Source organism: Rhinopithecus bieti, unplaced genomic scaffold, assembly GCF_001698545.2.
Source record: "Rhinopithecus bieti isolate Rb0 unplaced genomic scaffold, ASM169854v2 scaffold_3763, whole genome shotgun sequence".
Classification (NCBI taxonomy): domain Eukaryota; kingdom Metazoa; phylum Chordata; class Mammalia; order Primates; family Cercopithecidae; genus Rhinopithecus; species Rhinopithecus bieti.
In genome coordinates, this window is record NW_016804379.1 from 1,927,517 (window position 1) to 1,942,433 (window position 14,917).

Below are 14,917 nucleotides of genomic sequence, written 5' to 3' on the forward strand. Positions count from 1 at the left end.
CTTAAATTATTAACTAATTATTTTTAATTAAAAAATTTAAATGCCTTTAAATATTGCTTAGGATCTAGAGCTCAACTCAATAAGGGTAACACAGTGGAAACATTGTGGCAGCTGGGATCAAAGGTACGGCATAGATTCCCTACTCTGCCTTTCCTTAGTTGATTGACCTCGGGCAAGTAATTTAACTTTGAATCTGTTTTTGCATCTGTACAATGATGATTACAAACACTTAGCTTTCGTTATTGCGTGAACACTGAGATTATGCAGAGTCACAAAAGCTAGGATGTGCTGGCATCAGCTGACTTAAAGGCCCTGGAGAGTCCTGGAGACACAGGGGATAACACAGGGTGTATCCAACACAGGCTGTCAGAGACGAGCTGGGAGATATTTGTGGAGAAACAGCGGGGAAAGCTGGGGCTACAACAAAAGCAGCTGAGTCCTAGAGCAAGTCAGAGAGGAATTTCTGAAAACATTAGACTTAGAGGCACATAATTTTATTTAAAAACAAAAAAGATGAAAGTATAATGTGTGATGCCATTTTATTGTAAAGATTTTCTTGATCATTTCTTAACTTTATCACACTGAAACAAACACACCATGGCAGTCATCTTACATAGACAGATGCACAGGTTAATGAAATAGTGTTTTGAGGCTAAAGGGAGAGAACTTTGGAATGATCTCCATGGAACTGAACTGTCCCTGTTTGTTTGTCTTCCACAGTAAACCCCACTTGCTTGGCCAGGTGTATCTGAGACAATGGAGGTGCTGTAAGGATCTGATGGCCAGCCCATTCACATTCATCTAGCATGATTTCCAACAGAGCTTGTTCTTAAAGCTGAGATTTCACTGAGGGTCAGGCCTGCAAAGCCAGAGTTTTGAGTACTTAAATCATATTGTTTATTATGAGGGGGTGAAAATATTTTATTATAGTAGTTGCAATTTTGAAAAATCATCCAGTTTATAATAATATCAGAACCAATATATTTTGTGTCCAGTAAACATCATTGCCTAAACTCTACAATTTTCTTGATCAAATAAAAAGCACTGATGAGCTTGACTGAACTGCTGACATATTGGATTTAAGAAAAAGAAAATTTTTTTGTAGTGGAGGGCCAGTATGTGGAAAGTGAGCTCTGCTATATTTTGGGATTCACTGCACCTCTGCACTGAATAGGGAGGAAAGGAGGTCCATGTCTTGATTTGCAAATAGCCCCATATTGCCGTCGTTAGTCTTCTGACACAACTTCCAGGCTCCCGGACCTTTTGATATTCCTCCATCAAAACTTACTGTCTGGGTGTCCTCTTTTCAAAGAGATCCTGGCTAATCCATGCCACCGAGTTATCCCTAATTCACAGACTTTTTAACCGTAGCTGAGGCTTTAACTCAAAGGATTGAGTGTAACACTGGGATTTAAAGCTGAAGTAGCCCCTGGGCTTCGAGTGTCTGTCTTTGTTAGCAAACTCACCAGACTTGCGTTGGAACTCTTCAGAGGAAGATATTGCATTTTCATCACCCGGAACAATTCTTGTCCCATGGTAAGTACCCCATAAATGCTTGTCGAATGAAAGAGTAAAAAATGAAGCTGATGAGGGAGATATTTTATGGCAGGTCTCAAATTATTGTCATTAATATATTTTAATAGGTATTTCTCAATACCTATTAAAATTTGCTAATACCTATTAGAAAATACCTATTAAAATATATATTAATAATAGGTATTAGAAGATACCTATTAAAATATATTAATAACAATAATTAATAGGTATACTTTTAGACCTAATTGTCTAAATTTTGTCCTTGTCTGAAGTCCTCTTTCATCCTGACCCCATTGCTATCTAACAGGCAGCAATTTTGCTTCGGTTTGAGAGACACTGTTGGGATAAGTAATTTGCCTAATATCTCTCTCACACACACACCAAAACAGATCTGGGAACAGATCCTGCCTCGACCCAGAAAAAGCTGCTGAAACTCCCCTCCTCCACCTCTTTGCCATTCCCCTCCCTGCTCCCCACACCAGCAGCCTTTGTAATAAATCGAGAGCTACATAACTACCTGCACTGTGCAGCTTTAAAAAGAGAACGCTGTCTGAAAAACGCACAAATATTGTGACTCCCTGGAATGAAAGCTTCTCTCCTGGGAGTCAGGAAGAGAGAGCGCACAGAAATCTTAACCTCTTTGAACATCCTGTCCTTTAAGTAAAGCTCCTATTTAAGAGCAGTCCCTGGGGGCTCCCTGCTTGTCATCTTCCTGACACTCTTTTGCACAGGACTGTTTATTAGTGAGATGGCTAACACGGACGATGGAGGAAGGCCAACTGGAGCACAGGCTTTGTTCAGGGACTGTATCTTCTGAATGGCCAATCCATCAGTTGCCCTGTACTCTGATTCCAGATTTCTCTGCAATTGTAGTTTTAATCTCTCCCTGGGCATAGATGTTTTTAAGGCAAAATGGTGTGGTAGAAAAAGTGGCTTTAAAATCAGATATAGCTAGGTTCAAATCCTTGCTTGCCTACTTATTATGTGATTCTGGGCATATTATATTAACCCCTTGTCTTAGTCTATTCATGCTATATAAAAAACTACCATAGACTGTGTAATTTATAAACAATAGAAATGTATTGCTCACAGTTCTAGAGGCTGGGAAGTCCAAGATCAAGGCACTAGTAGATTTAGTGTCTGGTAAAGGCTTGCTCTCTGCTTTTTAAGATAGTGCCTTCTTGCTGTGTCCTCACATGGCAGAAAGAGAAAGCAAGATCCCTGGGGCCTCTTTCGTAGGGACACTAATCCATTCATGAAGATGGAGCCCTCAGGACCTGATTTTCTCCTAAAGATCCCACCTCTTAGTACGGCATTAGGGATTAGGTTTTAGCATATGAATTCTGGGGGGACACAAACATTCAAGCCATAGCACCCCTCTGAGTATTCCCATCTGTAACAAGGTGGTATTAATACCTGCTTTGCAGAGTTGCTGTATTGTTCAGCAGAGTTGAATGGAACCTGGCTGAGAGGTGGTCAATCAGCTTTCCAAATGGAATTCCAAAAAGAAAAGTGGTCCAATTCTGGGGCCTGTTTTGCTCTGCCCCTCTCAGGGGCCACCAGGGCTGGGAGCAGGAAATCACTTGCCTTGCCTTCCTGTTTAAGGGCTTGTTTGCATTGCATTCTTGTTTGAGAAACGTTAATAAGAGAAAGATCCATTTAAGCCACATGTTCTCAATGTCCTGCAAAGGCAGTGAGTCATGCCTGCTGTCTGCCCTTTTGCTTGCCACAGGGGTTTTAGTTACTCTGTGTTCCTTTGAGGAATGTCTGGTTCCCCCAGAACAGCTCTTAGCCATTTTGTGTGAATGAGGTCACAGCAGGCTGGTTGTGGCTGGCATGGCACAGAGCAAGGGCTAGGACCAATTATTACCATCATGGCCTTTGGAGTTGCTTTATTTTTCCCCTCCCTTCTGCCCCACCCCTGCCACTTCTCTGCCTTTGAGAGCATGGACATTTGTCAACACTGGCTGTACTAATGCACTCGCAGCATCCCTGTGGCTTGGAGAGAGATGCTTTCAGTAACTCTGGCCCAGCAGTCAGTGTAGTTGTAGTAGGAGCTATTCTTCCAAGCAGCTGGCTAAACTCTTGCACCTCCCAAAGATGCCTGGAATTCCCTCCAACCTCCAGTATCCTGTGACATTCTCTATCTCATCACACCCTAACCATCTTGCTCACTCATGAGAAAATTTTTTAAAAAGGAAAAAGATTACTCTGAAACTAGACAGAAATGAACTGGCATCTTTGGGTCCTAAATATGATCCATGCTGGATTAATTAGCTAATCAATACTTCCATGCTTTCAAAACAAGAATAATTTTAAAACTTAAAATGCAGTAGAGGATATAAAAGATAACTTCCTGGGCAATTATTATGTGCCAGGCATTGTCCTAAGCACTTTACAGATGCTACTACCCTGTAAGGTGTATGGGCACTGAAATCAGACTCTCAATTTGAATTTGGCTTCGACATGGAGTAGCCATATGGCCTTGGGTAATTTGTGATTTCTCCTCCCTAAACCTCAGTATCCTTGTCCGTTTCCCAGTGTTGGCTGGGTCCTTGCTTGGCTGGCTCCTTCTCCTTCTCCAGGTTTTAGCTTAAATATTACCTCCTCCTGGAGATGTCTCCCTGATTGCCCTGTCTTAAATAATGCCACACCCCATCTGTCATTGTTTTCTATCAGATTAATCCGATAATTTCCTTCTGAGCACTTATTGTCTTGAACAAAAACAAATGTTTGCGCGAAGTCCTGCTTAGACCAGGCCTGGTTTCTAGTTGCAGGGGATACAGCAATGAATACCAACTCCCCCCATGGAGCTTACATTCTAGTAGGGAGAGGCAGAGAAGTAGGCAGGCCAAAACCAAATAATATTCCAAATATTCTAAATTACTTGTTTACTGCCCATCTCCCTTAATAAAAGTGTTAGCTCCTTAAGGGCAAGTTTGATTTGTTTTGATTTCTGCTGAATGCCCAGAGCCTAGCCCAGTGTGTAGCACATTTTATGATTAAAAAGGAATTTACGCTTAAAAGAGGAATTTTTTTTCCTGCTTAACAGGAAACAGCACACCCAAAGTGGTGACTGATAAGAATTTAATGCAAGGATCATTTACAGAGGCATAGGAAGGGTCAAGGATGCCAAAAAATATAGTAAAGACACAGAGGGCTACGTGGGAAACAAGGTCTCCTTTATATACCACCTGGCTACTGCAGTAACCTTGTTAGCCAGTTCCAGCCTCATCTCCTTTGCATCTACTCTAGGACCAAATTAATTTCCCAAGTTCCCAATTCTGGTTCTTTTTTCCTCTGCCTAAAAAGTCTTTAACGGTTTCCTATTACCTATGAAATGAATCTTAAATTCCTTCACTTGGCATTCAAGGACCACTTTCCCCACCCTTTCCAGCCCTACCGTATTACTCCCTTCATGCACCTCACCTTCTGGCCATGGGTGAACCGCACAACATTTGGAACACTCTTCTGTGCCCTTGCTCAGGCTTTTCCCCCTGGCTCAGCTTTCCCACCCCAACCTACTTCCTTCCTGCTGAGATCCCCTCACCCTCCAAGGTTCTTCTAGGAGCTTCTCCTCTGTTAAACCTCTTCCAGCCACCTTGGCCACATGAGTCTCCCCCTCCTTTGAAATCGCACAGCACTTTGTTTATGTCTATCCATGCTTGCCACAGTCTGCTTCTTATTATAGGAATTTAGTGCAGAAGGATAAGAATATCTACCCCTCAGGATTATTGTGGGATTATAATTAAATAAGACATGATTTTAATGTGCCTAGACAGTTCATAGCATTAAGTAGAATTCAGTAATTGCACTTTGTTACATACAATTCTATAATATTTGTCAGTTAGTTTGGACACAGTGTGGTAAAGTAGTTGAGAACACAACTTTGTAATCCAATTGAAAAACAACCAACACTTATATTAAATGTTTACCATGTGCCAGGTGCTACACCAAGAGCTTCGAGGCAGCTATCTTTGGAGACACAGAAAGCAAAGGCATTTCTTGAGGGCTTCACTTTGAGACCTGGTTTGGGGAGGTGGTAGTGATAACAGAATGGAGAGAGCAAATGCAATGAGCAGAATTACTGGCCCAGGTGCAGGCAAGAGGCAAAGGAAGGTGTCAAACCTGCCTGTGAGGTTTCAAGCGTGAGTGGTTGATGCTCTTCTGATGTACTTGGCACACTAGTAAGTTCAGACCCAGAGAGCTTGAGGGTTCTTTAACTCAGAAAATATTTCAAAAATTATTTCTCATGAGGGACTGGGTCTTTCTCTAACTTGAGATTGTCTCCACCCTCCATGACTTCATGTAGCATGTGCTCTTGATAGCACAGTACCCTGGTGCAGTGCTAGTGCAAGGTTGGCATTCGAGAAATGCTTATCAAGCTGAGCTAAATGGAATCGAATGATTAGTTTGAGGCCACTGTCTTGGTTGCCACCAAAGGTGAATCCCACTTCTGCCTTCAGGAGCCTAAAGACAGATGAAGCTAATCCAAGTGGGTCTGCTCCCTGCTCTAAAGGACTTCCACTCAGGATCCAGGGGACTGAATGGCGGGCAGTGGTGTGGCCTGGCTCCTGCATTGGCTGATCTATATGCACAGCTTGCTTACAGACACTGCAAGGATCACAGTGTCTGAAAATGACTGCTGAACTGTTTGGAACCTATGAGATTAAAATTATAGAATATTGTTAATTACCTCTATGAGGCAAAATTGCTGGATGGGTTTACACTACATCTGGCAGATATTTTGGGGATAGTGTGACTTAATATACAGGTTTTACATGAAATTCACTCTTGCGTGTATATGTGTGGAAGGGTGGTGGGCAGGTGGTTTCTGTGTGGTACCTGGGACAGATGGCAGGCATCTTGCAGAGCAAGTGGAGCTGAGGGAAGACTTGTTGCAGGGTTCACAATATAGGTGATGCTTTAAAGCACGAGGCTTGAATCAGAACTCCGAAGAGTAGATGTGCCTAAGAACAGTGTAGATTTTTATTCAAGATTCTTCATACAAGGGCAATTCTATGTAGCATGCTTTAAGGCAGGTTACTAGTTATTCAATTGTCGTTGGTTGATAATTCTCCCAAACAACACAAGAAATAAGTTTTAAAAGTCCAGAAAAATTAATATTTCCTCTTCTGGCAATATTCAAGACACTAAAAGCAGGGTCTTCATAATGCAGTACCAACAATATGTCACTAGCCTGACATTTTGCCCTTGTTGTATATCTTCTATTTGCCCTTTTGGATCTATATCCACCCTTCTCCCCACTCTCCCTGGGGTCCCATGGGGCTGACAGAATGGACTGCACACACCAACTCTCTTCCCTATGGGTTTTGGTTGGGTTTGGTCTGTGGGGAGGTTGATGGAGGTTGGAGTAAGAGGGGCTAAAGTCCTCTGCCTCCTTTCCTGTGGGGTCACATCAGGCTGGCTCTCTAGACCCAAGGTCTCAGCTCCTAAGACAGCCCCTCCACGTAGCCCTCTGTGTCTCTAGGGGCCCAGTAACAGCTCCTCCCTTGTCTCTCCAGGCCTAGGAGAGGCCCCTGGCTTTGGACTGTGAACTGTGCCTGGTGGTTTCCCTGTACCCTGTACCCTGTACCATGTCCACTCCTTTGTGAATAGCTCCTTTAGAAAACGCCCCCTTGAATCACCCTAATTTGGGCATGCCTTCTGTTTCCTGCTGGGATGCTGCCTGATACATCTTATTTCTTATTTCTTCACAGCCCCCATAGATCTCATTTCCTCCAGGGCCTTACCTTTGGATGAAGAAAACAATCTGTTTTCCTTCTCTCTGTCTCTCTCTTACCCAGCCCTCACCTCAGGAGTCTGAGCAGGACTTTTGTCTTGTAAGGCCCCTTTCAGTGCATGATTCTCTGTGCTGAATAATGTGGGAGCTTTCTCCTAGTGAACGGTTTATATGACTTGGGAGTGGGCTCAAGTAATTCAGATCAGTTCCTCTTTTTATTTTCTGTAAAACAAAATTATTGACTCTGATAGTTGGTTTTATGTAGCTGAAACTCTACTTGAATTAATGAATTTTTTTTTTTTTTGAGACAAAGTTTCACTCTTGTTGCCCAGGCTGGAGTGCAATGCCATGATCTCGGCTCACTGCAACCTCTGCCTCCTGGGTTCGTGATTCTCTTGCCTCACCGAGTAGCTGGGATTACAGGGATATGCCACCACGCCCAACTAATTTTGTATTTTCAGTAGAGACAGGATTTCTCCATGTTGACCAGGCTGCTCTCAAACTCCTGACCTCAGGTGATCCGCCTGCCTCGGCCTCTCAAAGTGCTGGGATTACAGGTGTGAGCTACCGCAACCGGCCTGTTGATGAATTCTTAACAGAGTCTATTTTGTGTTCATTGTATAGTGACAGACAGACATCAGTGGAAAAACTCCTACAGAGATGGCCTCTCCATTTAAACATATTGACCTCTGTGCTGGTAGTTTTGTGTTTGCCTCCAGATCTACTTATTGTCCTTCTCCAGACTACTATGCTGTCCCACCCACTTGCTTCCAGTTAGGTTTAGTCCATGGAAGTTACTAGCATTGAACAGAAAACCAGGAGCAGAGAGGGGCAGGGTATTTATTCTCCCTACTCCTCTGCCAGGTTGTCAGGTGGCTTTCTCCATGGTGATGGCTCTTGCTGGGCTCTGGAAACAGCTTTGTCCCTTCAGTGCTAGGGTGGTATCAATGTTGCTAGCACATGGGTGCTTTACTATTTCTTTTTGGCTCCCTCGTTCCTTCCTATGCCTCTGCAAATGGTCCCTGCATTAAATTCTTATCGGGCACCACTTTGGGTGTGCCATCTGTTTCCTGTGGGGACTTTTACTGAGATATCTTTAATTGTCATTTGGAGGCTGGAAGGCTGGCTTGCAACCTAACACACTAGGTTAGGTAGAATTCAGAAGTCACCCTTGGGATTCTAACAATTCAAAGCCCAGATATTTCTTCAAGTTCATGATAAATCCAATACATTTTCTATTGATGTGGTTTCCCAAAATATACCCTAAACTCCAGCAATAAGTTAAATTCGGAATTCTGAATTCTCTGGCAGACACCTCCCTGAGTACAGGATCTCGAGGCAGCTATCTTTGGAGACACAGAAAGCAAAGGCATTTCTTGAAAGCTTCACTCCGAGACATCTGGTTTCCTCTGGTGAGCCCAGCTGGTCTACATGTGGGCCACACGGGTCATTATTGCCCCTCTAGCCTAAGAGCTCAACTAAAAGCAAACTAGGCAGTCTCCATGGTCTGTTTCCCCCAGACTCACATCCAGGGCTGGAGAAAAACTGGGGTGACTCTTCAAACCAATATGCTTGAAATGTTTGTTCAACATGTATTCAGTGGGGTATGAGTTGAGATTTACTAAGAATAGTTTTGTTTTGTTTTTTTTTTAATTTCTTGTCTACTTTGACATGAGATCAACTTATAGATTTTGTTACTTATAGTAAAAAAAACCAAAAAGACATGTGTAGGGATCTGAGCTAATTGGCTCCTTATGGGTGGGCACAAGGGACCCATCAAAGAATATTCCCATTCTTCTCTCCAGAAGGTCAACCTTCTAGAGTAGATGCCCAGTTAATTGTGCCTATATCAACAACTTCTCTATAGGAGTGAAATGAGAGCTCTCCCAGAAAGTAAAATGGACCACAACAGCCTTCTTGCTGTGGGGTGTGTTAGAATAATGCTTTCTAAAAAAGAGATGAGGGTTCTGCTATGTTGCCCGGGCTGGACTCAAACTCCTGGGCTCAAGTGATCCTCCTATCTCAGTCTCCCAAGTAGCTGGGACCATAGACACGCAGCACCATGCCAGGTTGATAACACCATTTTCTAAGGTGGGAATGACCCATCCAGCATTGGAAACTAGGGGCTGAGATTGATTAAAGACGAACAAAAGAAGAAAAAGGGGCAAATGGGCAAAGACTGAGCAGTATTTTTTTTCTCAAGTCCTCAATCAGTGAAGGAGAGATAAGTACCACTAGCAACTGAACGGTGGGCTAAAGTGATAGAGGGAAGGCAAGCAAATTAATTCAGTTGCTTTAACAGCAGCTATGTGGCATTGTGAGTTTGTGTTCAAGTCAGCTTCTGTTTGCCTTGATATATTTATCTTTGTGCTCTTTGAAATACGTGATGCTGAACTAATCTACATAGGAAGGTTATGTAATCTCCACGGCCCATGAAACTCCACTTTTAGAAAAAGTGATCACATAATTAACACTTACTATTTGTCTCATTGGTGGATTACTCCTTACTCTTCTTCCCTCTCATTAATCATTTCATCACCATTTGTGTCTCCTGAATTGGATTTTTTGATTGATCAAGACATCTCAGACCCCTGCATAGCACCTAGTTGTTTTCAAATCCTTCAAGGTGCCGCAGCTTGAAAAGAACTGTAGAAACCAGTCCATCAATCACTGTTGTAAAGTGCTCAAAGTGTCTCCCTGATTTGGCAACTCAACCTGTGTTTTAGGGAAAGACATGCCTTGGGAACAAAAGGTAAAAGATTCTCACCAACTTAGCCCACTCAGAGCGCAGGGAAGAATCAAGTGTACTATCCATTGCATTACCCAGTGATCCTCCTAGGAAAAAGAAGCGAAGGTGATTACTAGATTTTATAAAAATATGTCTCCATTTCCTTGTACTGGGTTTATTTTCTTCTCTCCCCATGCTCTGTTTTTGTTTTTCTGCCTTCCAGAGAGGCCTTCTCTCTACTTTACATCTTGCCATTCTCGCCACAATAAAACGAATTCCCTCTTTCTCTAGTTCCCTCTGTTACTCTCAAGGGTTTTCCTAGTGTAGTCTCCTACTGTACTGTACCATAGGCTAAATAATTGTTTGTTATTTTTTATAATGAGATGATGATGGCATTGTCTGGAGGCCCAACTTTTGTGAAACAAGGTGAGACTGGCTCAGGATAACACATTTGTGTCTTTTAAAGTGATTTTCTTCTAATATCCAAAGAGCTAAATATGACCAGAATAAAGAACTATTTGCCAACATACCATTTTTATTGGAGACTCAAAACATTAAAAAAAAATCAGAACTGAGCTTTGCCAGGAGAGGTCAGACTTGCCATAGGACAGACTTTCTGGGTTTCATGTGAAACGTCTACAGACAGAAGCATGTCCTATGTTCATGGCCTAAACTGGAGTCTCTGACATAAACTACAGTGCTTTTCCAAGCTCACCTCTCTAGTCTGTGATGAACACTATCAAATACACTAAGTGAAACACCAAAGCTTAGAGGGTGCTGGGCAACAGAAAATGGTGTCAGTTGGTCCAGCATTTGGACCTTATATTGATGGTTCTCCCCGTCCTTGCCTCCTCCCTACTTCACCTTTGCTGCCCTTATGCTTGGTACCTCTCATTCTGGCTCTGCCCCTCTGGAAGATCCTCTCTGTATCCTCATCGCCTGATGGGTGGTGGCAATGTGTGCCCTGAGCCCTATGCTGAGGTGAGTGGTTTATTTCAGTGTTCTCAGCTTTTCCGCAGCTCAGTCCTCCCTCCTTCTCTGCAGCTTGGTCCTGGTTTCTTCTTGCCGACGTCTCCAAGCAGCAATGATGGCTTCATCGTCCATTTCTTCCTCTTCCTCTCTGTCAGTGCTTCTTCGATACTGGGACTGCCGTCCAGATGCAAACCTCCCTTCTTCTCTGTTTTCTGTCCTCTCTTTCTCTCCCTCTTCTTCAGACCTCATAAAGCTCTGGGTGAATTTCCTCTTGGCTCCAAATTCAGAGAAGTCTGACTTGGATGACTCTTCCACATCTTCCCAGTCCCTAGACCTGGCCCAATTTGGGCGCTGTGACTCAGGGGACTCTTCCCTTTCTGAGGGCTCTGGGGTCCGGCGGAAGAAGTAGGGCTCTGGGCTGCTCTCCTCTCGGGAACTTGAGGTCTCGCTGTACGTGGACCTGGAGAACTTGTGCATCTCTCTGCCCTCCCTGGTGGAGGAAGACGAGAACCGTGAAGTGCTTCTTACAGAGTTGCCATTTGCCTCGTGGTAGGAGGAGGTGTCCTGTTCCTCTGACTGGGATTTGGAAAACTTGTAACTGGAGGATTTAGACTCTGTCTCCCTGAGCAGGGACGATCTGGAGTACTTCCCCCTGGAACTTCCAGACCAGTCACTTTGGAAAGGAGGTTTTTCCTCTGTCCTGAGGCCACTGAGCCACTTATTAATACTGCTATCCATCTCTTTGCCAACTCTGCTGCCACTTGCGTAGTGATCACAGATAGCCAGGGAGGAGGATGTGTCTGTTTCAGGTTTCTGGGAATTACTGCGGGAAGAATATCGGAAGCTCCCTATGGCACTGTCAGTGTCCTCATCCCCATCACCTACACCATCATCCTCATCTTCCTTGACCTTCTTCTTCTTGAAGAGGGAGCTGCGTTTGTTGTCTGAGGCCAGCTTTTCCATTTTGTACTCAGACATCTTCTCCCTAAGCTCCATCTGCATCTCCTTTTCCTTCCGGCCAAGTTCCTTTAGGTCCACATTGTCAGCAAAGAGGCTGTAGATGGGCTTGCTGGTCCCCCTCACTTTGCTCCTGGAAGTTTCAGCGGGCGAGCTCAGTGTGGTGTTGCAGGACAGCACAGACTGCATGTCAGAGCTGAGTCTTGCCTGGCTCTGAGGCAACAGGCAGCCACCCAAGGAGGAGCTGCTCTGTCCACTGAGCATGGAGACTTGGTCATCCACCAGGCAACTGGCCGCTGGTACTGCCTTCATGCTTGCAACAGACGGGGAGCGGGACAACAGCAGCATTTCATTTTGCTTCTGAGCAAGGGTCTCGCTGACTACGTTGGCAATCCAGGTCTGGATACTGGCAATAGAAATGGTGTCTCCAGGCCCCACTGGCAGGTTAGGCAGGGGTGTGGTGGGATTGGAGGTTGAACACCCCGCTATGTTGCTTGCAGCCTGAGACAGGTGGGAGCGGTGGCTCTGGGTGCTCAGTACTGACGCGGTGTCCCCATCAGCACTGACTGAGGGGGCTGCAGACCAGAACGCAGACAGGGGAATGCTCCCGCTGGCCGTGGAGCTGTCCGCCTCCCAGCTTGCCATAGACTGGCTCTCCTCCAGCGTCTGCCGGCTTCTCTCCAGCAGCTCCAGCCTCCGTTGCCTCTTCTTAGCCAAGGCCGAGTCCTCCCCCTTGCTGAGCTCCACCACCTCCTCCCTGTTCTCACTGCCCACCTTCTTCTGGTGTTTCAGCTTCCAGGCCTGGTAGGCTGTCAGGCTGACATCCGAGGGATTCTTCTTCTCCCCTACTGCCTCCTCTGCACCGGGCTCACTGCTGCTGTCTCCTGCTTCCAAGTCTTTCTTGTGAAATCCAAATTGGATTCTCTTGATCTTCCATCTTTCCAGGGCAGTGAGCTTGTCCTTGTTCCTGCTGCAGAAGTTGTAGAAGGAGCTGGCCTCAGAGCCCAAGCTCTCCTCGTCATCCTCCCGCACCCTGCTCCCTGCCTCTGAGCTCCTGTCCGCGGCCTCCTCTCTCTTGCTCTTGGCATGGTACCGCCGGGATGCCTCCTTCTCAATCTCCAGCAGCCTCTCGTTCCACGCGTCCCAGGTGCTATCCGAGGACATCGAGTCTGAGCGGCGCCTCCCGCTGTGGTCCGGCCGGTTCAGCTCCAGCTGCTGCTTCAGGACCCAGATGTCGTGGCTGCTCACGCTTTCCCAGGCGCTGCTCTCGCTCAGGGTGCGCCGCCGCCTCCCTACGGAGGAGCCAGCGTCGCTCTCCTCCTCCTCTTCCTCCTCCCTTCCCCACCTCCGGTGCCCTTCTGCTTGGTACCTCTCGTTTCGGCTCTGCCACTCCTGGATGATCCTCTCCACGTCCTCGTCCTCGTCCTCGAGCTGCTCCCCACCCTGGCCAGAGGAGGCTGAGCGCTGGCCACCTCCACCCTGGGGGACCTTGCCCGAGGGGAGGCCCTGCCCCTTCTTCCACTCCTCGTACAGTTTCTCCTCCTCCTCGTTGTCAATGAGGGTGAGGGGCTTGGAGGCCTGGCTGGCTTTCCCCAGGGAGGAGCCACTCAGGTGGCTGGCGCTGTCGTCCTCCTCCTCCACCGTCAGGGCGTGCACTCTGGCCCCGAGCGTGCTCCCCATGCCCTCGCCCTCCTCAGCCTCAGCTGATCCCCCCTCCCTGCCATAGTCCTCTTCTCTCTCCTCCATCAGCTTCTCGTTGAGCTCCCGCAGCTGCTTCAGGAAGCCGTCGTTGGGGTAGATGGCCCGCTTCTTACGCACAGTCATCAACGCCTCCAGGATGGCCATGTTGTGGAAGATCATCAGGTAGGCGACCACTAGAACTGCTGACCGGCTGATGCCCATTTCGCTGCTGACCAGGACTTTCCCTGGAAAGAAAACACAAGAGAAAATGATGTGATGACAGTGGCTTCCTTGTAGCGTTCTTGTTTGTTTTCTTTGGTAAGTGCGTTTTAATGTGCTGCACTTAAGGTGTTTACTTTGCCTCTGATGTTCATGGCGGTTCAAGACACAGGAGGGCTCAGCATCACTGACCCCATATTACAGATGGGGTCATCACATCTGTATGACACCACAGTCCCCACTGGCCCTGTATTAGAAACACTGGAGTGCATTTCTACTTTCTTCTCACAAACTGAGCATCAGAGGGAGGAGAAATAGAGGAACAGGGGGAAGGGTGATAAAGCAGAAAAGGAATGAGAGGCTAAGATAAATGAATCACAGAGAAATAGAATCTCGGTGTCGGGAAGCATCATAAGTCACATCCTAAACTTGAGAATTCCCTTTACAACATCCCTGATGCTGGATCACCTGTCATACCTGTCATCCAGCCACTGCTGAGTGCTTCCAGTGACGGGGAGTTCATTAGCTCACATGGGCACATAGACACAAGTCAATGCATTTTTGGATCACTCTAGTGATTCAAAATTTATTTCATATGTTAGGGAAAAGTATAAATTTCTGTAACAAGCATCTAATATTCCTGCTCTGACATTATAAAGTCAACAATGAATACATTGTATGAAACAGGGCCTTTATACAAAAATCCTTAAGAAGATTGCTATCATATTCTTCCATATATATATTTATTTATTTTCCTGGCTATTCTGAGTCCTTCAAACATTATTTGAACATCTTCTCATGTTCTCTTACTATTCTAGCTACTTTCTTCCAGGTCAAAACTTGAATTTATCAGGATTTTTTTTCTTTTTCTTTTTTCTTTTTGTTTTCTTTCTTTCTTTCTTTCTTTCTTTCTTTCTTTCTTTCTTTCTTTTTTTTTTTTTAGGAGTTTTATTGAGGATGGAGCAAGATATTTCAGGTTTGGACTGACTCACTCACACAGAGTAGAGTGGGCCCTTCCCCACCCTTGTTTGGGTCATTGGGGCTTTACTGATGCCATACAAGCTTGCAATATGGGTAGATAT

General features: G+C 45.4%; 1 protein-coding gene across 1 annotated transcript in view; it reads right to left on the bottom strand.

Annotated features, from left to right (window-relative positions):
• Positions 1-10,490: 10,490 nt before the first annotated feature.
• Positions 10,491-14,917, bottom strand: part of STYXL2 (serine/threonine/tyrosine interacting like 2) — a 42,846-nt gene continuing 38,419 nt past the window's right edge. The window contains exon 6 of the mRNA XM_017867613.1: positions 10,491-13,861. Within this exon, the coding sequence (XP_017723102.1) occupies positions 11,028-13,861 (2,834 nt within the window). The 3' untranslated portion in view covers positions 10,491-11,027. The remainder of the gene's footprint in view (positions 13,862-14,917) is intronic.